At 46.7% G+C, this 13613-nt stretch overlaps 2 protein-coding genes across 2 annotated transcripts; both read right to left on the reverse strand.

Moving 5' to 3' along the window:
- Positions 1-622: 622 nt before the first annotated feature.
- LOC129590009 (uncharacterized) lies at positions 623-3111 on the reverse strand. The gene is made up of 2 exons (XM_055484964.1): positions 974-3111; positions 623-912 (listed from the first exon to the last, which is right to left on the reverse strand). The coding sequence occupies exons 1-2, from the start codon at positions 2799-2801 to the stop codon at positions 650-652; spliced, it is 2091 nt and encodes a 696-aa protein (XP_055340939.1). The 5' UTR covers positions 2802-3111; the 3' UTR covers positions 623-649.
- Positions 3112-6963: 3852 nt separating this feature from the next.
- LOC129590027 (uncharacterized) lies at positions 6964-10722 on the reverse strand. The gene is made up of 7 exons (XM_055485001.1): positions 10586-10722; positions 10296-10381; positions 8841-9090; positions 8242-8571; positions 8070-8167; positions 7692-7953; positions 6964-7486 (listed from the first exon to the last, which is right to left on the reverse strand). Exons 1-7 carry the CDS (start codon positions 10623-10625, stop codon positions 7146-7148), a joined length of 1407 nt encoding a protein of 468 aa, XP_055340976.1. The 5' UTR covers positions 10626-10722; the 3' UTR covers positions 6964-7145.
- Positions 10723-13613: the final 2891 nt, after the last annotated feature.

A 13613-nucleotide genomic window follows, 5' to 3' on the forward strand; every position in this document is an offset into this window, starting at 1 on the left:
TGATATGTCTGCTACCAAAATTCCTGCGACTAGTTGTCCGCGGCAAAATGTCGCGGTGCCGTAAACGGAACATGCAATCTCCACACCAGCACACCTGCTCGTGAAAAACTTTTTCGCTTCGGCTTCCGCTTTCGCTGTTTTTCGGCTTCCGTTTCTGGCGTTTTGCCTGCACTTCCAAGTAGACTGTAGTGTGTGATCTGTACGTTTATTCTGACAATAAATCTGAGAAGAACACATCCGCTGTAAGCAGATCCAGGACAGTCACCGCTTCTGGGAACTGCAAGCGCAGCTGATCATCCGTCGCTTCATGATGCTGAATTTCAATAGCGCTTCAGTATCACTGTAGGCTGTAGCAGTTGGCTGAATAATAATGGCATTTCGTCTTAATTACCTCCTTTCAGATGGCGATAATACGAATGTGCACCAATATAAAAACCGTTGGTCTGCTGTCTGATTTGCCCGCAATGCAACCGACAAAATCGTTCGGTCTGATAAACCGTTCGCCGGACGCTTTTGCAGTTTAAGTACGAGGCAAGCGGCAACCCTTTCCCATCGCTTTAGTAAATTTTATCACTTTCCCCGCTGCATCTTACCCGTGTGCAGGCGCTCACGTGATACTGACATTCTTTATTAATAATCAACGTACAGATCAGGTGGAAGAAAAACAAAAACGTGATATTATTCCCAACAGCAAAACTTCATTTAAACTATCCACTCCGTCCATCGTGCCAAGGATAGATGCTGCATTTCCGCGCTGAATTTCCAGTGAAAGCCGTTGGCGCAGAAATTCATGCGATCGACGCTCTCCCGTGTGCTGCTGCAGTCTTTTGCCCAACTCTTTTACAATGGCGATAGCCGACGGGCCCCAGGGTCCCATCGTCTCGAAGGCAATCGGAGAAAAGATGTAGCGCCCTTGTACATAAATATGCATAATGTCGAGATTTCTTTTCTTCTGCTTCAACAGCAGCAGCACCTGCCGTAACCGACGTTGACGGGCGATGGGAAAGGGCCATTGTGTCGACGCACGTTACATCCCAGGCCAGGCACATCCCTCTTTTCCAGGCGAAAGTTGTACAACCGTCTGGGCGTTGATCTGTAGTTGACGATGTGCCGCGTGGTTCAAGCTTAGCTGGAATTCCGGCTGAAACACAAGCCCGACACACGATATTGTTTAGTCCTCCGTGGCGCGCATGTCTACCGGCTGAGTAGCTGCACGATAGCCCGTGGTGTCCGAGCTTGTCCACCAATTTATGGCATTTGGTGCAGTTATGTGGCTCGCAAATATCTGCTCCAAGACGCAAACCAATAGAGATTTTCATAGTTTCGTCGTCGAGAAGATTGCCGATGTGGGCTGAGGGAAGCGCATTCAGCCAGATACCGGCTTCCGGCCTAGACTGCGCGAGTAAACGGGCAGTGTTGACACCATCATTGCGAAATAATTCCATTAAGACCGAAACTGACACATTGCACAGAGGCAAGTCCCACGTTTTTTGCAGCTTTCGGAAGGCAACTTCTGGCATTTCCGGTTGGCGAGCTTTAACTTTCCACAACTCTATTGCTTCTGATGCATCTACTGCCGGATGTTGAGGAAGCATCGACGATAGCAAGTCAAATGCGGAGTGAATCGAAGCCAAGAAGGCTGGGAGTGATAATTCCTCCGCACGACGTATGCCAATTCCTCCTCGACTAACCGGAAGAGTCGCTTGTCGCCAGCAAGGATAGTCGTCGTGGTTCCCCCGAACGTTACTGAGTTCTTGAAAACACGAACGTAATGACTCGTCAATTTGATATAGCTGGTGTGGATGTTTCCAGGCATTGCAAGATCTGAGCACATATATAATTTTCGGGGCGCCCAAACAATGTCTGAGCAGATATAGTGCGTGGTGGCGAGGAAGGAGTTGCAAGCGTTCGCAGGCTCTATTTATGGCACAAGATTTCTCATCAAGGACGTCACTAATCGCGTCGTCCAGAACCGGGGCGCCTAGTAGCGTTAAAGTGGAGTTGGATATCACACGGAGCTGAGGATGATGCGAAACAAAAGACTCGATAACTTCCTGACGTTCACTTTCGGAGCCTCCCGATACAAAAAGCTCGCATTTGGATTCATATATGTCCAGTCCAATGGTACGAGCGCCTTCGATTACCCGAGTGAAGTTTTCTGCAACTGCCGCCGGCGCTCCGCCCAGGGTTCCGTCATCAAGGTACCAAGCGTTAAGCTCGGTACTGAGCGTAGCAATCACACGGAGCAATGCAAGGCAAAATAACAAAGGTCCTAGCGGGTCGCCCTGCTGCACTCCACATTCAGACGACAGCACTGTCTGATCAATGAACAAAGAAGAATGATATCCATACGCCGACCAGAAGAATTCATCGTACTCCGGGAAATGGGTATGCACGGCATCCAAAATTATTTCTCGGGAAACGGTGTTGAAGGCATTGCGAAAATCGATCTTCACGAGCGCTTTTATATCCTCCGGTTTGGACAGTATAAAATGTCTGGTTGCGTGGACGATAGCTTCGGCTCCGCCCCGAACGTTAAAGCCAGACTGGTGAGGAGTGAGCAAAGCAGTTGCCCGGTCCGCTATCCTGTTGAAAATAATTTTAGCGATCAGGCGGCGCAACGACAGTCCTACCGCTATCGGGCGCAGTCCACCGTCTTTCTTGCGTAACGCCAATAATTTACCACCAAAGAAGATCGGCCGTATATCCGCAGGTATCTTTCCCTGTGAAACCAGCGTCAACATAGAGGCAATGGCTTCGCAAAGGGATCCGCTATGATCATCTAACTTCGAGCCCACCATGTCCAGCAAATGTTGAGGCCTTAAGCCATCTGGTCCTGCAGCCGAGCCCCGTGGAAGGCAGCAGCAGAAAAAGTGTGGATAAAAGTGCTGAAAAGTGTGGATGGCAGCAAAAACTTCAGCAGCCGTAAAAGCAGGCGCAGTAGCAGCGGTTGTGGCGTGACGAGCCGTGGACGGTGGGGCGCTTAATGGATGCTTCTCTCGCAAACTTTGAAGGACCTCGGGCGTGCTTGAGGTCCTTCAAAGGCTGAAACGGCTGAAATCAGGTCCGTGATACTTGATTTCAGCCGTTTCACGTCTAAACCGGTTTGCAGCTATAGTTGATTACGCAGACTGATAAAGAATATAGCGAAGAGGGCGGCAGGTGAGATTTTATCGCCGGCTAAGTAAGCGTTGATCACACTGGTGATGGATACGATATCACGTGAGCGCCTGCGCAAGGCAAAGATGCAGCGGGGAAAGTGATAAAATTTACTTAAGCGAAGGGAAAGAGTTGCCGCTTGCCTCGTACTCGTATTAATTTTACGGCTACCGAGTTGTACCCGGACTATTTAATTTGGCAACGGACGCGTGAATTCTTTTGAATAAGCAGGTTGCGGTATCAACGAAGGCATACGATTGACGACAGTATTAACGACGGGGTACGATTACCGAACGTTTAAACGGCACTGCCCGTCGTTATTAACGAAAAGAAAGGGGTATCGTTTCGTTAATAACGACGTTGAAATTCAGTAATGAACGACTGTGCTAACATAGACCATTGAGCTCGAAGACTGCATAGGCGAGACAATCTACCCAGTGAATTTCGGCCTGGGCATTCAATCCTGAGTTGCCCACTCGACTCGAATTTTCGAAAATCGTACCAGTCTCGACAGTTGCACTGCTGTCAGTGAGATTTTTGCCAGCTAGATCATTGAAAGAAAAATAATTTACTTCTTCATAAATGTAAAAATTACTGCAAAAATCAAAACACAGTTACACGAATACTTCACTGTTTCAGCAGCTAGAGTTCTGCAGCAACTTTGTCGCCTGACGGCCCCAACTATCTCTCTAGTGCAACTGCTAGTCACGCATTTTAGAATGGATTGACTGTTTTTAGAACGTCTCCGCGGAAACTTTAACCACATTTCTTTCTAAAGTGTGTGTGCCATATAAAAAAGATCTATTTTGTTATTTTTACGCTGGTAAACAAAGTTGTTTTAAGTTTTTCAAGACTGAATACAATATTTGACGGAGACTGTTTGATACCTAGTTCCTCACGTTAATACCAGGAGCAGTAAATTGTTTAGTTTATAACGCAACCTCTTATTCGAATCAACGGAACGTTGAATTAACAACGCTAAAATCGTCGTTAATTTTGCCGTTAATCATGAGGCCGTGCAAAACGCAACCTACTTAACCCTCCAGCGGGCGGTACCCGAAGGAATGCGAGTTTCCTTTTGAAAATCGGGATTTCCCGATGAAAATAATCAGTTAAGAAAGGGAACTTTTTGTAAGCTTGTGCTGACCATAGGTCAGCCGTGATGACTAGGGTGTTTGCCAACGCCAATGCCCACGGACAGTCCACAGCATGAAAACATTTAATTTTGTAATAATTAGGCGAACGGGAATTACATAAAAGCAATAACTTTATTAAATAGAACAAAAAAAGCACTTTAAAACAAGAGTATAGTAGTGGTCAACAAGGTGACCACTGGTCAGCAAAAAATTAAAAACTTCCAAATTCTGTTACCATGTATTTTGACCACTATTACAGATAGAATAGAGGAAATAAACGATGCTAACGATATTTTTTTCTCAAAACTTCCATTATACTCTCATATAAGACTGTACGAAGCATTATTTTGGAAGTTTAACATTGCATATCCTGCATTTCCGGCACGCCTAGCCGACTTTATACTGGCGCGCTTGCATTTTTCCTTGGTGTGGCCGCAAGTGCCAGTGTCTGAAATGAGGCGCGGATAGTCCAGCTGCAGTGGTCATTGGCGTAAAATGTGAATTAGTGGTCACTAGCACTTTTTGGAACGCATTAGCGATCGGTAGAAACTAGTTAGGCTGCCGCAAAGGTCATAATCACCAACGTCAACGTGCACCTGCCGTGTACAGTTACTGTTGTTTTTAAACGCCCGAGACTGATCAAAACTCTAAATCATCTTTTCAGCAAAGCTGCGCCACTCTCGCATGTCCAAACAATGCATCAACATTACAATCAGGACTACCATGTTCGGCTTCCCTAAGCGTTCTGTTTTCCTGAAGCAGACAAAGTTTTGAGGCGATTTTGTTTTTCGCCGACCGCCCGGGGTGTTGATACGCGAAAGCGCTTTTCACAAGCTTCCGACCAACAGAACTGCGTGGCGCATGCTTTGCGTACGAACCGACAGTAACTTGATCTGACTACGTGATTATAGGGAAACAGTCAAAATGGCACCCGCCCGTGTATCTGAGACCCTTCATGGGCAATGGTGTTGGCACGCAACACAAGTTTTTGACGGACTGTGGTCTTCCACTGTTAAACTTACAGAACCCGTGTTAGTCAATTTTGGATTGAACGTTGTTAATTGTACCTTGTTGATTTATCTGCGGTTTAATTATTCATCCACTAATTAGTTAATTAGCAAGACGTACGAGAGCTTGGAAAGTCCGAAATTAGCCATTTTCGGGCAACGGTCATTTGTGATTGACTTGAAATGCAAGTTTGAATTATGTTTTTACTGCTGCTTTAAAGTCTCTTATTGCTAATTATGCTAATTAATATTCATTAACTGTTCGCAATCCCTGGGAAAAAAATTCAGAAAACCATGTTGCGCCCTGACGCCAATGCCCGTCAACGGGTTAATATCTTTTAATTCAGCTGGAACTCGTACGCATTTACGATACATAGTCCTTTTTGTAGTTTGTACCAGCATAATTATATTCTACTTTGGCATCGAACATGTTGGTATAAACCATGATTCATTGCAGTCGTGTCTTCGGTTTTTCCAATATATAAGCAACACTGTGAATTGCTACTTTCAGTACAAATAGCCAATTTTCTATACAAAAGTAGAAATTAAAAATGATGTGCAAGTCATTAGCTGACCAATCAGGTGTTGTGACTAAGAGCTCGGATTTCATCCTTCAGCTGCCTATTAACGTGGATCCATCAGGGAATGCCGGATTATTTTTTACAGCAGTTGTCTGATGCGTTTCCAGCTGGTGTAGCAGCAGATGGAATTAAAATTCCAGCATACTCGACGAGCGGCATACTTAAGCGGAGGCTAGGAAGAGATAATCTTTTCGTGTTCTGTTTGCGGACATCGATAACGAGCACAGTGATCTGGACGGATATGCCCAGTGATCTGCTGCCTGTCAATTCGTATCCCTACAACTCTGCTGTCTCTCTTCTTGCCGAAGCTGCTTCGTTGACGGACAGATTGCCGGTATGTATCCTAGGTTTGTTAGTTGGAATTTTTTTTCTTAGGTTTGATTGATTTCGTAGTATTTTTCTTAGGTCTCTAGGCTCTTTGAGTTGCTAGATTGCTCTGGTTTTTCCCATGTTAGCTAGGTTATTCTTAGGTTATCCTTGTTTTTTAGGTACTTCATTGCGTTTTCTAAAAATTATTTCTTAGATCTTTTGAGTTTTGGAAAGTTTCCTTGTTGGTTTCAGAAGGTCATCGGTAAATTATCGGTGTTCAGCAAATTGTCGCTCAGTATGGGATACAGCATTGTCGAGTACCGGATTACAACATTTTCTTGGCAGCTTTCGCCGTGTGGTCTTTGGGATACCTTTTTTAAACTTTTTACTTACCCATGGACGGATCAAGCTTCCGGTTCCATTGGAGAAAAGGTTTTAAAGCAAATCGGATTACAAATTCAGAATCAGCGAATTTTTGGTCTAGAAAATCATTGGAGGAATCCCAACAAATCAGTGGTTCTCTTCCCCCTGTTGCAGGTACCTGTAATAGGGGGAAGACTTTCTAGATGAAAAAAATTCGCTGTTTCTGAATCTGTCATCAGAGTTGCTTTAAAACATTTTCTCCAATGGAATCGGAAGCTCGATCCGTCCATGTATTTACCTGTCTTTTTTTCACGATCTGAGCGCATCTTTTATTTGTAGTACGAAACTGCAGCAGTGCATTTAAAGCACAAAAGCATATTATGTTATAATATTAGTACAGAATTAAGTTTATTTGTTGTCTATTGCGAGTACAAGCGAGTTTGTGCAACCGGGCTATAGTACAATAATAAGGAAATCTTATTCATAAAAAGTAGCACAGCAAAAAATAATATACTAGCATATCGAACAGGGGAAGGGAAGCTAAAGGTTTATCATTTGCTTATCACATGCGCTTCTTTGAACTTTGCGAGCTAATAAATCACATCGTGAACGGGTGGTAGTAACTCGTTATACCCAGCAATAAACTGGTTCAAACAGGGCGTCGCGCCCTTCCATTCGCACTGGGCTTTGTCACTGGGATGCGGCATGATGCGCATATCCTTGGCGGCACAGCCGAAACTCTGGATCAGCGGGGTGATGATGTCGTTGTCCACGTGGTCCTTCTCACTCTGCGACCAGGTGGTCGGGTCAGTGCGGACGCTGAACATGGCGAAGGGCGACGCGCAGATCTGCGTCTGCATGTTGGGGATGAAGCAGCCGTAGAAGAATTCGTACTTGTCGTCTTGGTAGATGGTCATCGAACGCAGCGGCACTGCAAAGTAACGACCACTTTGAAAGATTACCATTCAAGTTGTCGTTGTACCGGCAGATCAACTGCCCCAACTATCATTCGCCCATGTCGCTTAATACAGAACCCGTCAAGCTTGTACATACTATTTAGGTTTTATTTGTAAGCTTGCGGTTTTGAGCACAGAATCGTAGGATGTGGGCTTCGTAAATTGTCGGTGAAGTCTTACCAATGCCGTCGCCGCTGTCGCTGGTGATGAAGCGGAAGCCGACATTCTGCCCGGTGGTGACCAGCATGCCCGTCCAGTATCCATAGTTACACTGTGTATCGTTGGGATTGTCGTACTGCGTATACTCCGCCCAGGCATAGTTACCGTTGAGGGGCGTCTGCGGCAACGGAGCACTGCCGAGGATATGCCAGAAGTACCGCATTCCCACCGAGTTTGGCTCAGCATCAAAGGCCGCGCGGTACACCCACCACAGACCGGCCACCTGCGGGATGTTCCGTAATTATCGATTCTTTAAAGTACATATTTTACCATTCGATCGCTGTGTTCAGAAACCAGTTGTTGTAAAGCAGAAGCAATTAAAATGAATTGTAAACTTACTGTTTGCGGATCATATGCCAGTTTTGGATATATATAAACCGGCCAATGACAAGTGGAAGCAGGCGAACTGTAAGAGAACGCGACGGAGGAAACTGATGCTGTAACAGAGTTGAACCAGTATTTTATCGAGCACTTGCAAATCTTCGGTGCTGTACACGTTTTGGTTTCTGACCTGTCGTATTACTGGATGGGACACTGGCTTTTATTCCCTGGATGATTGTTGACATGCACGATGACGGATCGATGGACGGACAACTAGGCTTGGCATCATCGTAAACCTGTACCGGAAGATCCTGGGTCGTCACGCAGTACGGCTGTAGTGTGATGTTGATGATGCTGTCGAAAGCGGCCATTTCGCCGGCCGATAACTGGTCCGGGCGGGTGCGGGTCTCCGCCCAGATAACCGGCGTATCGCACGTTCCATCAGTCTTCGGTATCATACATCCATATCCAATCATTAGTTTCTGGTAATCGTGATACAGAATGGAATTCCCAATCAAATCTGTCGTAATTCGATCAAACCGTTAAATTGCATCCCACATGCTGCAGACGCCCGTAATAACCACCCGATAAGAAAGTTCTTGTGTTACTTAATTTTATTTACATTCAATTAACTATTAGTGTCTCTGATCCTGATTTATCCATTTCTATGGGCATGTTCTTGTAATTTTGCCCCGTTTACACATAACAGGCATTATTAAAAGACACTACTCAGGTCAGTAGGTAGAACTCCATTTAGGGTGTTTGGAAATTTATCGATAGGACACCTACGATTAATGCTGTATCCATCCCTGGATGCCACATCATTGCCGATTGCCATGCCGTTGATTAAATATGTCCCTGTCCAGATTTCATATTGACACGTGCTGTTGGCCGCTGTTGTCCAGCTGCTTTGCAGGTACAGCTGGTACGCTGTCAGGTTGGTCAGCGGCTCAATGGTGGCGCCGAGGTTAGTGACGGTAATGCGCGAATTGATGCTGACCTCGCCATGCTTCCGGTAAATATACCAAGTGCCGACACTCTGTCAAAATAGTGCCGTCTTGCGACCCTGACTTTTATTAGCTACAAGCCGATGAGCCAATACCTCGTTGCTAGCGACATTAATGTCGACGACTCGACAGTATCGTACTACTATGACACAGCAAAATGCGTGCACAAACAAGCGAAAAACAAAAGCCAAAATGCAAAAAAACACGTTGCCGGCGGCGGCAGTTAAGTTTGTTACTCGGTAGTTTCTACTGGGTGCTGACTGACTGCCATATTCGTGTACTTGCTCGAGCGCTTTCGCTTTCGGGCATTTTCAAATAATTTTTATGTACTGTTTTATGACTTGTTTAGACAAATGATTTTAAGAAAAGTGGGCCGGTACATGGCACCAAATTCGTGTACATCCATAAAAACTTTCGCTTTCGCGCACTCCCAAGCACAGTTTTGTTTCGGTTGATGACGTTTGTAGCCAAAAGATTTGTATACACTGGCGTGAAAACCGTTTGTGCGCGCAACATCCGGTTTGGAAGTTATGGCTGCTAGAAAATTCCAAAAAGTTTAAATGCGTTCAGGTGTACCAAAAGTCTCATTATGGACCGATCTCCCATAAATTTTGCACGTAAATGCACCTAACCATGAAGATGGTTTTTACACCGATCCAAACTTCCATGGTGTTTTTCAAATTTCAAACTAAATTTTAAAATTTTTGAAATTCATTTTAAAATTTGAAAAACATGGTAGAACAGTGGATCGGTGTAAAAACATTCTTTGTGGGTATGTCCATTTATGTGCAAAATCTGAAAGGGATCGGTCCATAATGAGACTTTTCGTATGCCTCGATGCATTTAAACTTTTGGAATCGATCTTTTAACAGCCGTAACTCCCGCACCGGATGTTGCGCGCACAAACGGTTTTCACCCCAGTGTATACAAATCATTCGGCTACAGAATGTCATAAAACAAGGGAAAAAAAGGTTTGGGAGTGCGCGAATGTGAAAAATTTCGAATGTGAAAAGTACACGAATTTGGTGCCATGTACCGACCCACTTCCCTTAATACGCATATTGGACAACGGTGTATGGGACCGGCATTCGCCACCACCCAGCTGTCGTCCCAGCATCTGCCACGTTGCCGGTCTCGGCACTTTTGAGATACTAACACCACGTGGCGTAAGTTACACGCTACATTTACTTCGCCACCCGACAGATTCCGCTGGAGGCCACGTGTATATATAACTAACCTGGGTGGGATCGTCGCCACCCGGAGTGGCAGCTAATGTTGGGTAATGCGCCGAGCACGATTGCCCCGATGAGACCGATGAGCTGCCTGCAAAAACATTTCACAATCAATATTATACATGTAATGAAGAACACAGTATACTACGGTGCAGCAGAAAAATACCAGAAAAAATGCTGCCAGAAAAAATACCAGAAAAATACCGCCAGAAACAATACCAGAAAAAATGCAGCAGATTAATTGCGTTTTTTTCTAGCAGATTATTTACAATAGAAGGAACTGATCCTGTCTCACCGATAAAAATAAGTGCAATTGCCAGTATTTTACACTGCATTTTGTATATGAGAGAAACCGGCAAGTGTAAAAGCTGGTTTCTCCAAAATTTCTAACTGATTTTATAAGCAGTAATATTTCGCCGCTGATGCGGTGACGTCTGACTGAATAAGAAATGTTTCTGTTCAGCAGAACCCACGCATTAGCTAAACAGTCGTGCAAAAAAACTGTTAACCGTTTTCCCGGAGGTTATAGTGTGTCAACGCCTTCGAAGTTTTTTTCAATGCACCGGTGAATGGAAGTACAAGACACAGTACGTACTCCAGCGTTTTTAACTGCATCTTTTTGGCTTTTTATGGCCGAGAGCACTGGTGGGTGCGTTGCCACCAGGATACGCGGATAGCTCATGTATGACTATGCTAGCATCGCCGGGTAAGTAGCACTGTAGCATAATGCCGTTTTTTTTATTAATAAGGGATGCCAACGTCAACACGGATGCACGGTGCAGCAGCCTGTGGAGCTGCACCAAGTGTTACAGCGAAGACTGATACAAAGCATGCTGCACACCGACAGCACCAAAACTCCTGCAAACGACTTTTCTTCAGGTCGTGCCTGTAACAGCCTAGTTACATTCGTTTTGTGGAGAAGAATACAGGAATTTTTCTGATTTTCTGCAGTTTGTGCAGATTAGCAGCGGTCCAGACAAAGAAAACCGTAGCGAGGACGGGTTTCCGGCTTTTCTATTTCCGAGTTTCCGCACGTTAACAGCGGTCCAAACAAAGAAAACCGGAACGAGGACGATTTTTCCGGGTTTGTGGCTTTCGGGGTTTCCGGTTGGGCTTGGTTCAGTGTTTCGCTCAATTGCACACTGGGGATTCGATGAGGAGAGCAACCGGAACGTGGCAAAGCTAAAATTCCCTTTATCCTCGATTTACTCGAAGTAGTCATGTAATAGCAGTCATATGACACATAAACCGGAGAAGATGCTGCACGTTAGGTTTATCATGTACTTCGCTATTTCTCATATTCCGGTCACTTTTTATGAATGGTTTCATATTCCGGTCATTCAGTCGTACGCATGCGCAGTAAGTGAGCGGCAATCTAGCACCTATATCGAGTGCTAGATTGCTGGATGAGATAGCCGCTCACTTACTGCGCATGCGTACGACTGAGTGACCGGAATATGAAACCATACACTCAAAGTGACCGGAATATGAGAAATAGTGAAGTAATTATACAGACGCAATTACGTGCAACACTTGCCGAGCGGTTGGCATAATTTTCTGCATTTGTCCACAAACGTAGCGCATACATAATTAGTCTCGCCTTATCTTCCCCAACCAGTTCACATATAATTGAGTGGGCCTAATGGCTCATTCCCATTCCACGAATTGCACGTTGAAACAAATGGGATTATCATTAATAAGCTGGTTGGATTACGTAAAGAATCGCCAATCTAGTCCAGTAAGCGCCATTATTTTGTCATCTAACCACTTGTGCCGCCTTTATGCCGCATTGCCGACTAATCGGTTGTGGGGAGCATGGGAATTAAAATGTCCGAAATAAAGCACCGATTAACATTGAGTAATTCTTTCCTTGTTTTAAGGCGGCCGTTTTTCAGATGCCTGATTTATTACGCTTCAACGCTGTAACAATTGGTAACGTTACCCAGAAGTGGCTCAATCTGTACCAACATTGGATTTAAACGTCACTGTCGCGTTGCGGACCAAGATTCGCGTTGCGCATCCGTTCGTTGCATAAAGTTCAGCATACCGTATACAAAGGGCGCAACGCCGCAACCGGCCGCAACAGTGCTAGCCCGTATGCTGCACTGGTCTGCTGCAACACGGCTTATAAGCCGCAACGTGCAGCAACGGGCCGCAACCGTGCTAGCCCGTATGCTGCACTGGTCTGCTGCAACGCCGCAACAGCCGCAACACGGCTTAAAAGCCGCAACGAGCAGCAACGGGCCGCAACCGTGCTAGCCCGTGTGCTGCACTGGTCTGCTGCAACGCCGCAACAGCCGCAACACGGCTTATAAGCCGCAACGTGCAGCAACGGGCCGCAACCGTGCTAGCCCGTGTGCTGCACTGGTCTGCTGCAACGCCGCAACAGCCGCAACACGGCTTATAAGCCGCAACAGCCGCAACAACGTGCAGCAACGGGCCGCAACCGTGCTAGCCCGTGCTGCACTGGTCTGCTGCAACGCCGCAACAGCCGCAACACGGCTTAAAAGCCGCAACGAGCAGCAACGGGCCGCAACCGTGCTAGCCCGTGTGCTGCACTGGTCTGCTGCAACGCCGCAACAGCCGCAACACGGCTTATAAGCCGCAACGAGCAGCAACGGGCCGCAACCGTGCTAGCCCGTGTGCTGCACTGGTCTGCTGCAACGCCGCAACAGCCGCAACACGGCTTAAAAGCCGCAACGAGCAGCAACGGGCCGCAACCGTGCTAGCCCGTATGCACTGGTCTGCTGCAACGCCGCAACAGCCGCAACACGGCTTATAAGCCGCAACGTGCAGCAACGGGCCGCAACCGTGCTAGCCCGTATGCTGCACTGGTCTGCTGCAACGCCGCAACAGCCGCAACACGGCTTAAAAGCCGCAACGAGCAGCAACGGGCCGCAACCGTGCTAGCCCGTGCTGCACTTGCTGCAACGCCGCAACAGCCGCAACACGGCTTAAAAGCCGCAACGTGCAGCAACGGGCCGCAACCGTGCTAGCCCGTATGCTGCACTGGGCTGCTGCAACGCCGCAACAGCCGCAACACGGCTTAAAAGCCGCAACGAGCAGCAACGGGCCGCAACCGTGCTAGCCCGTGCTGCACTTATTGCTGCAACGCCGCAACAGCCGCAACACGGCTTAAAAGCCGCAACGTGCAGCAACGGGCCGCAACCGTGCTAGCCCGTATGCTGCACTGGGCTGCTGCAACGCCGCAACAGCCGCAACACGGCTTAAAAGCCGCAACGTGCAGCAACGGGCCGCAACCGTATAGCCCGTGCATGCTGTGCACTGGCAGCTGCAACGCCGCAACAGCCGCAACACGGCTT

This window comes from Paramacrobiotus metropolitanus, unplaced genomic scaffold, assembly GCF_019649055.1.
Source record: "Paramacrobiotus metropolitanus isolate TYO unplaced genomic scaffold, Prichtersi_v1.0 Parri_scaffold0000038, whole genome shotgun sequence".
NCBI classification, from domain to species: domain Eukaryota; kingdom Metazoa; phylum Tardigrada; class Eutardigrada; order Parachela; family Macrobiotidae; genus Paramacrobiotus; species Paramacrobiotus metropolitanus.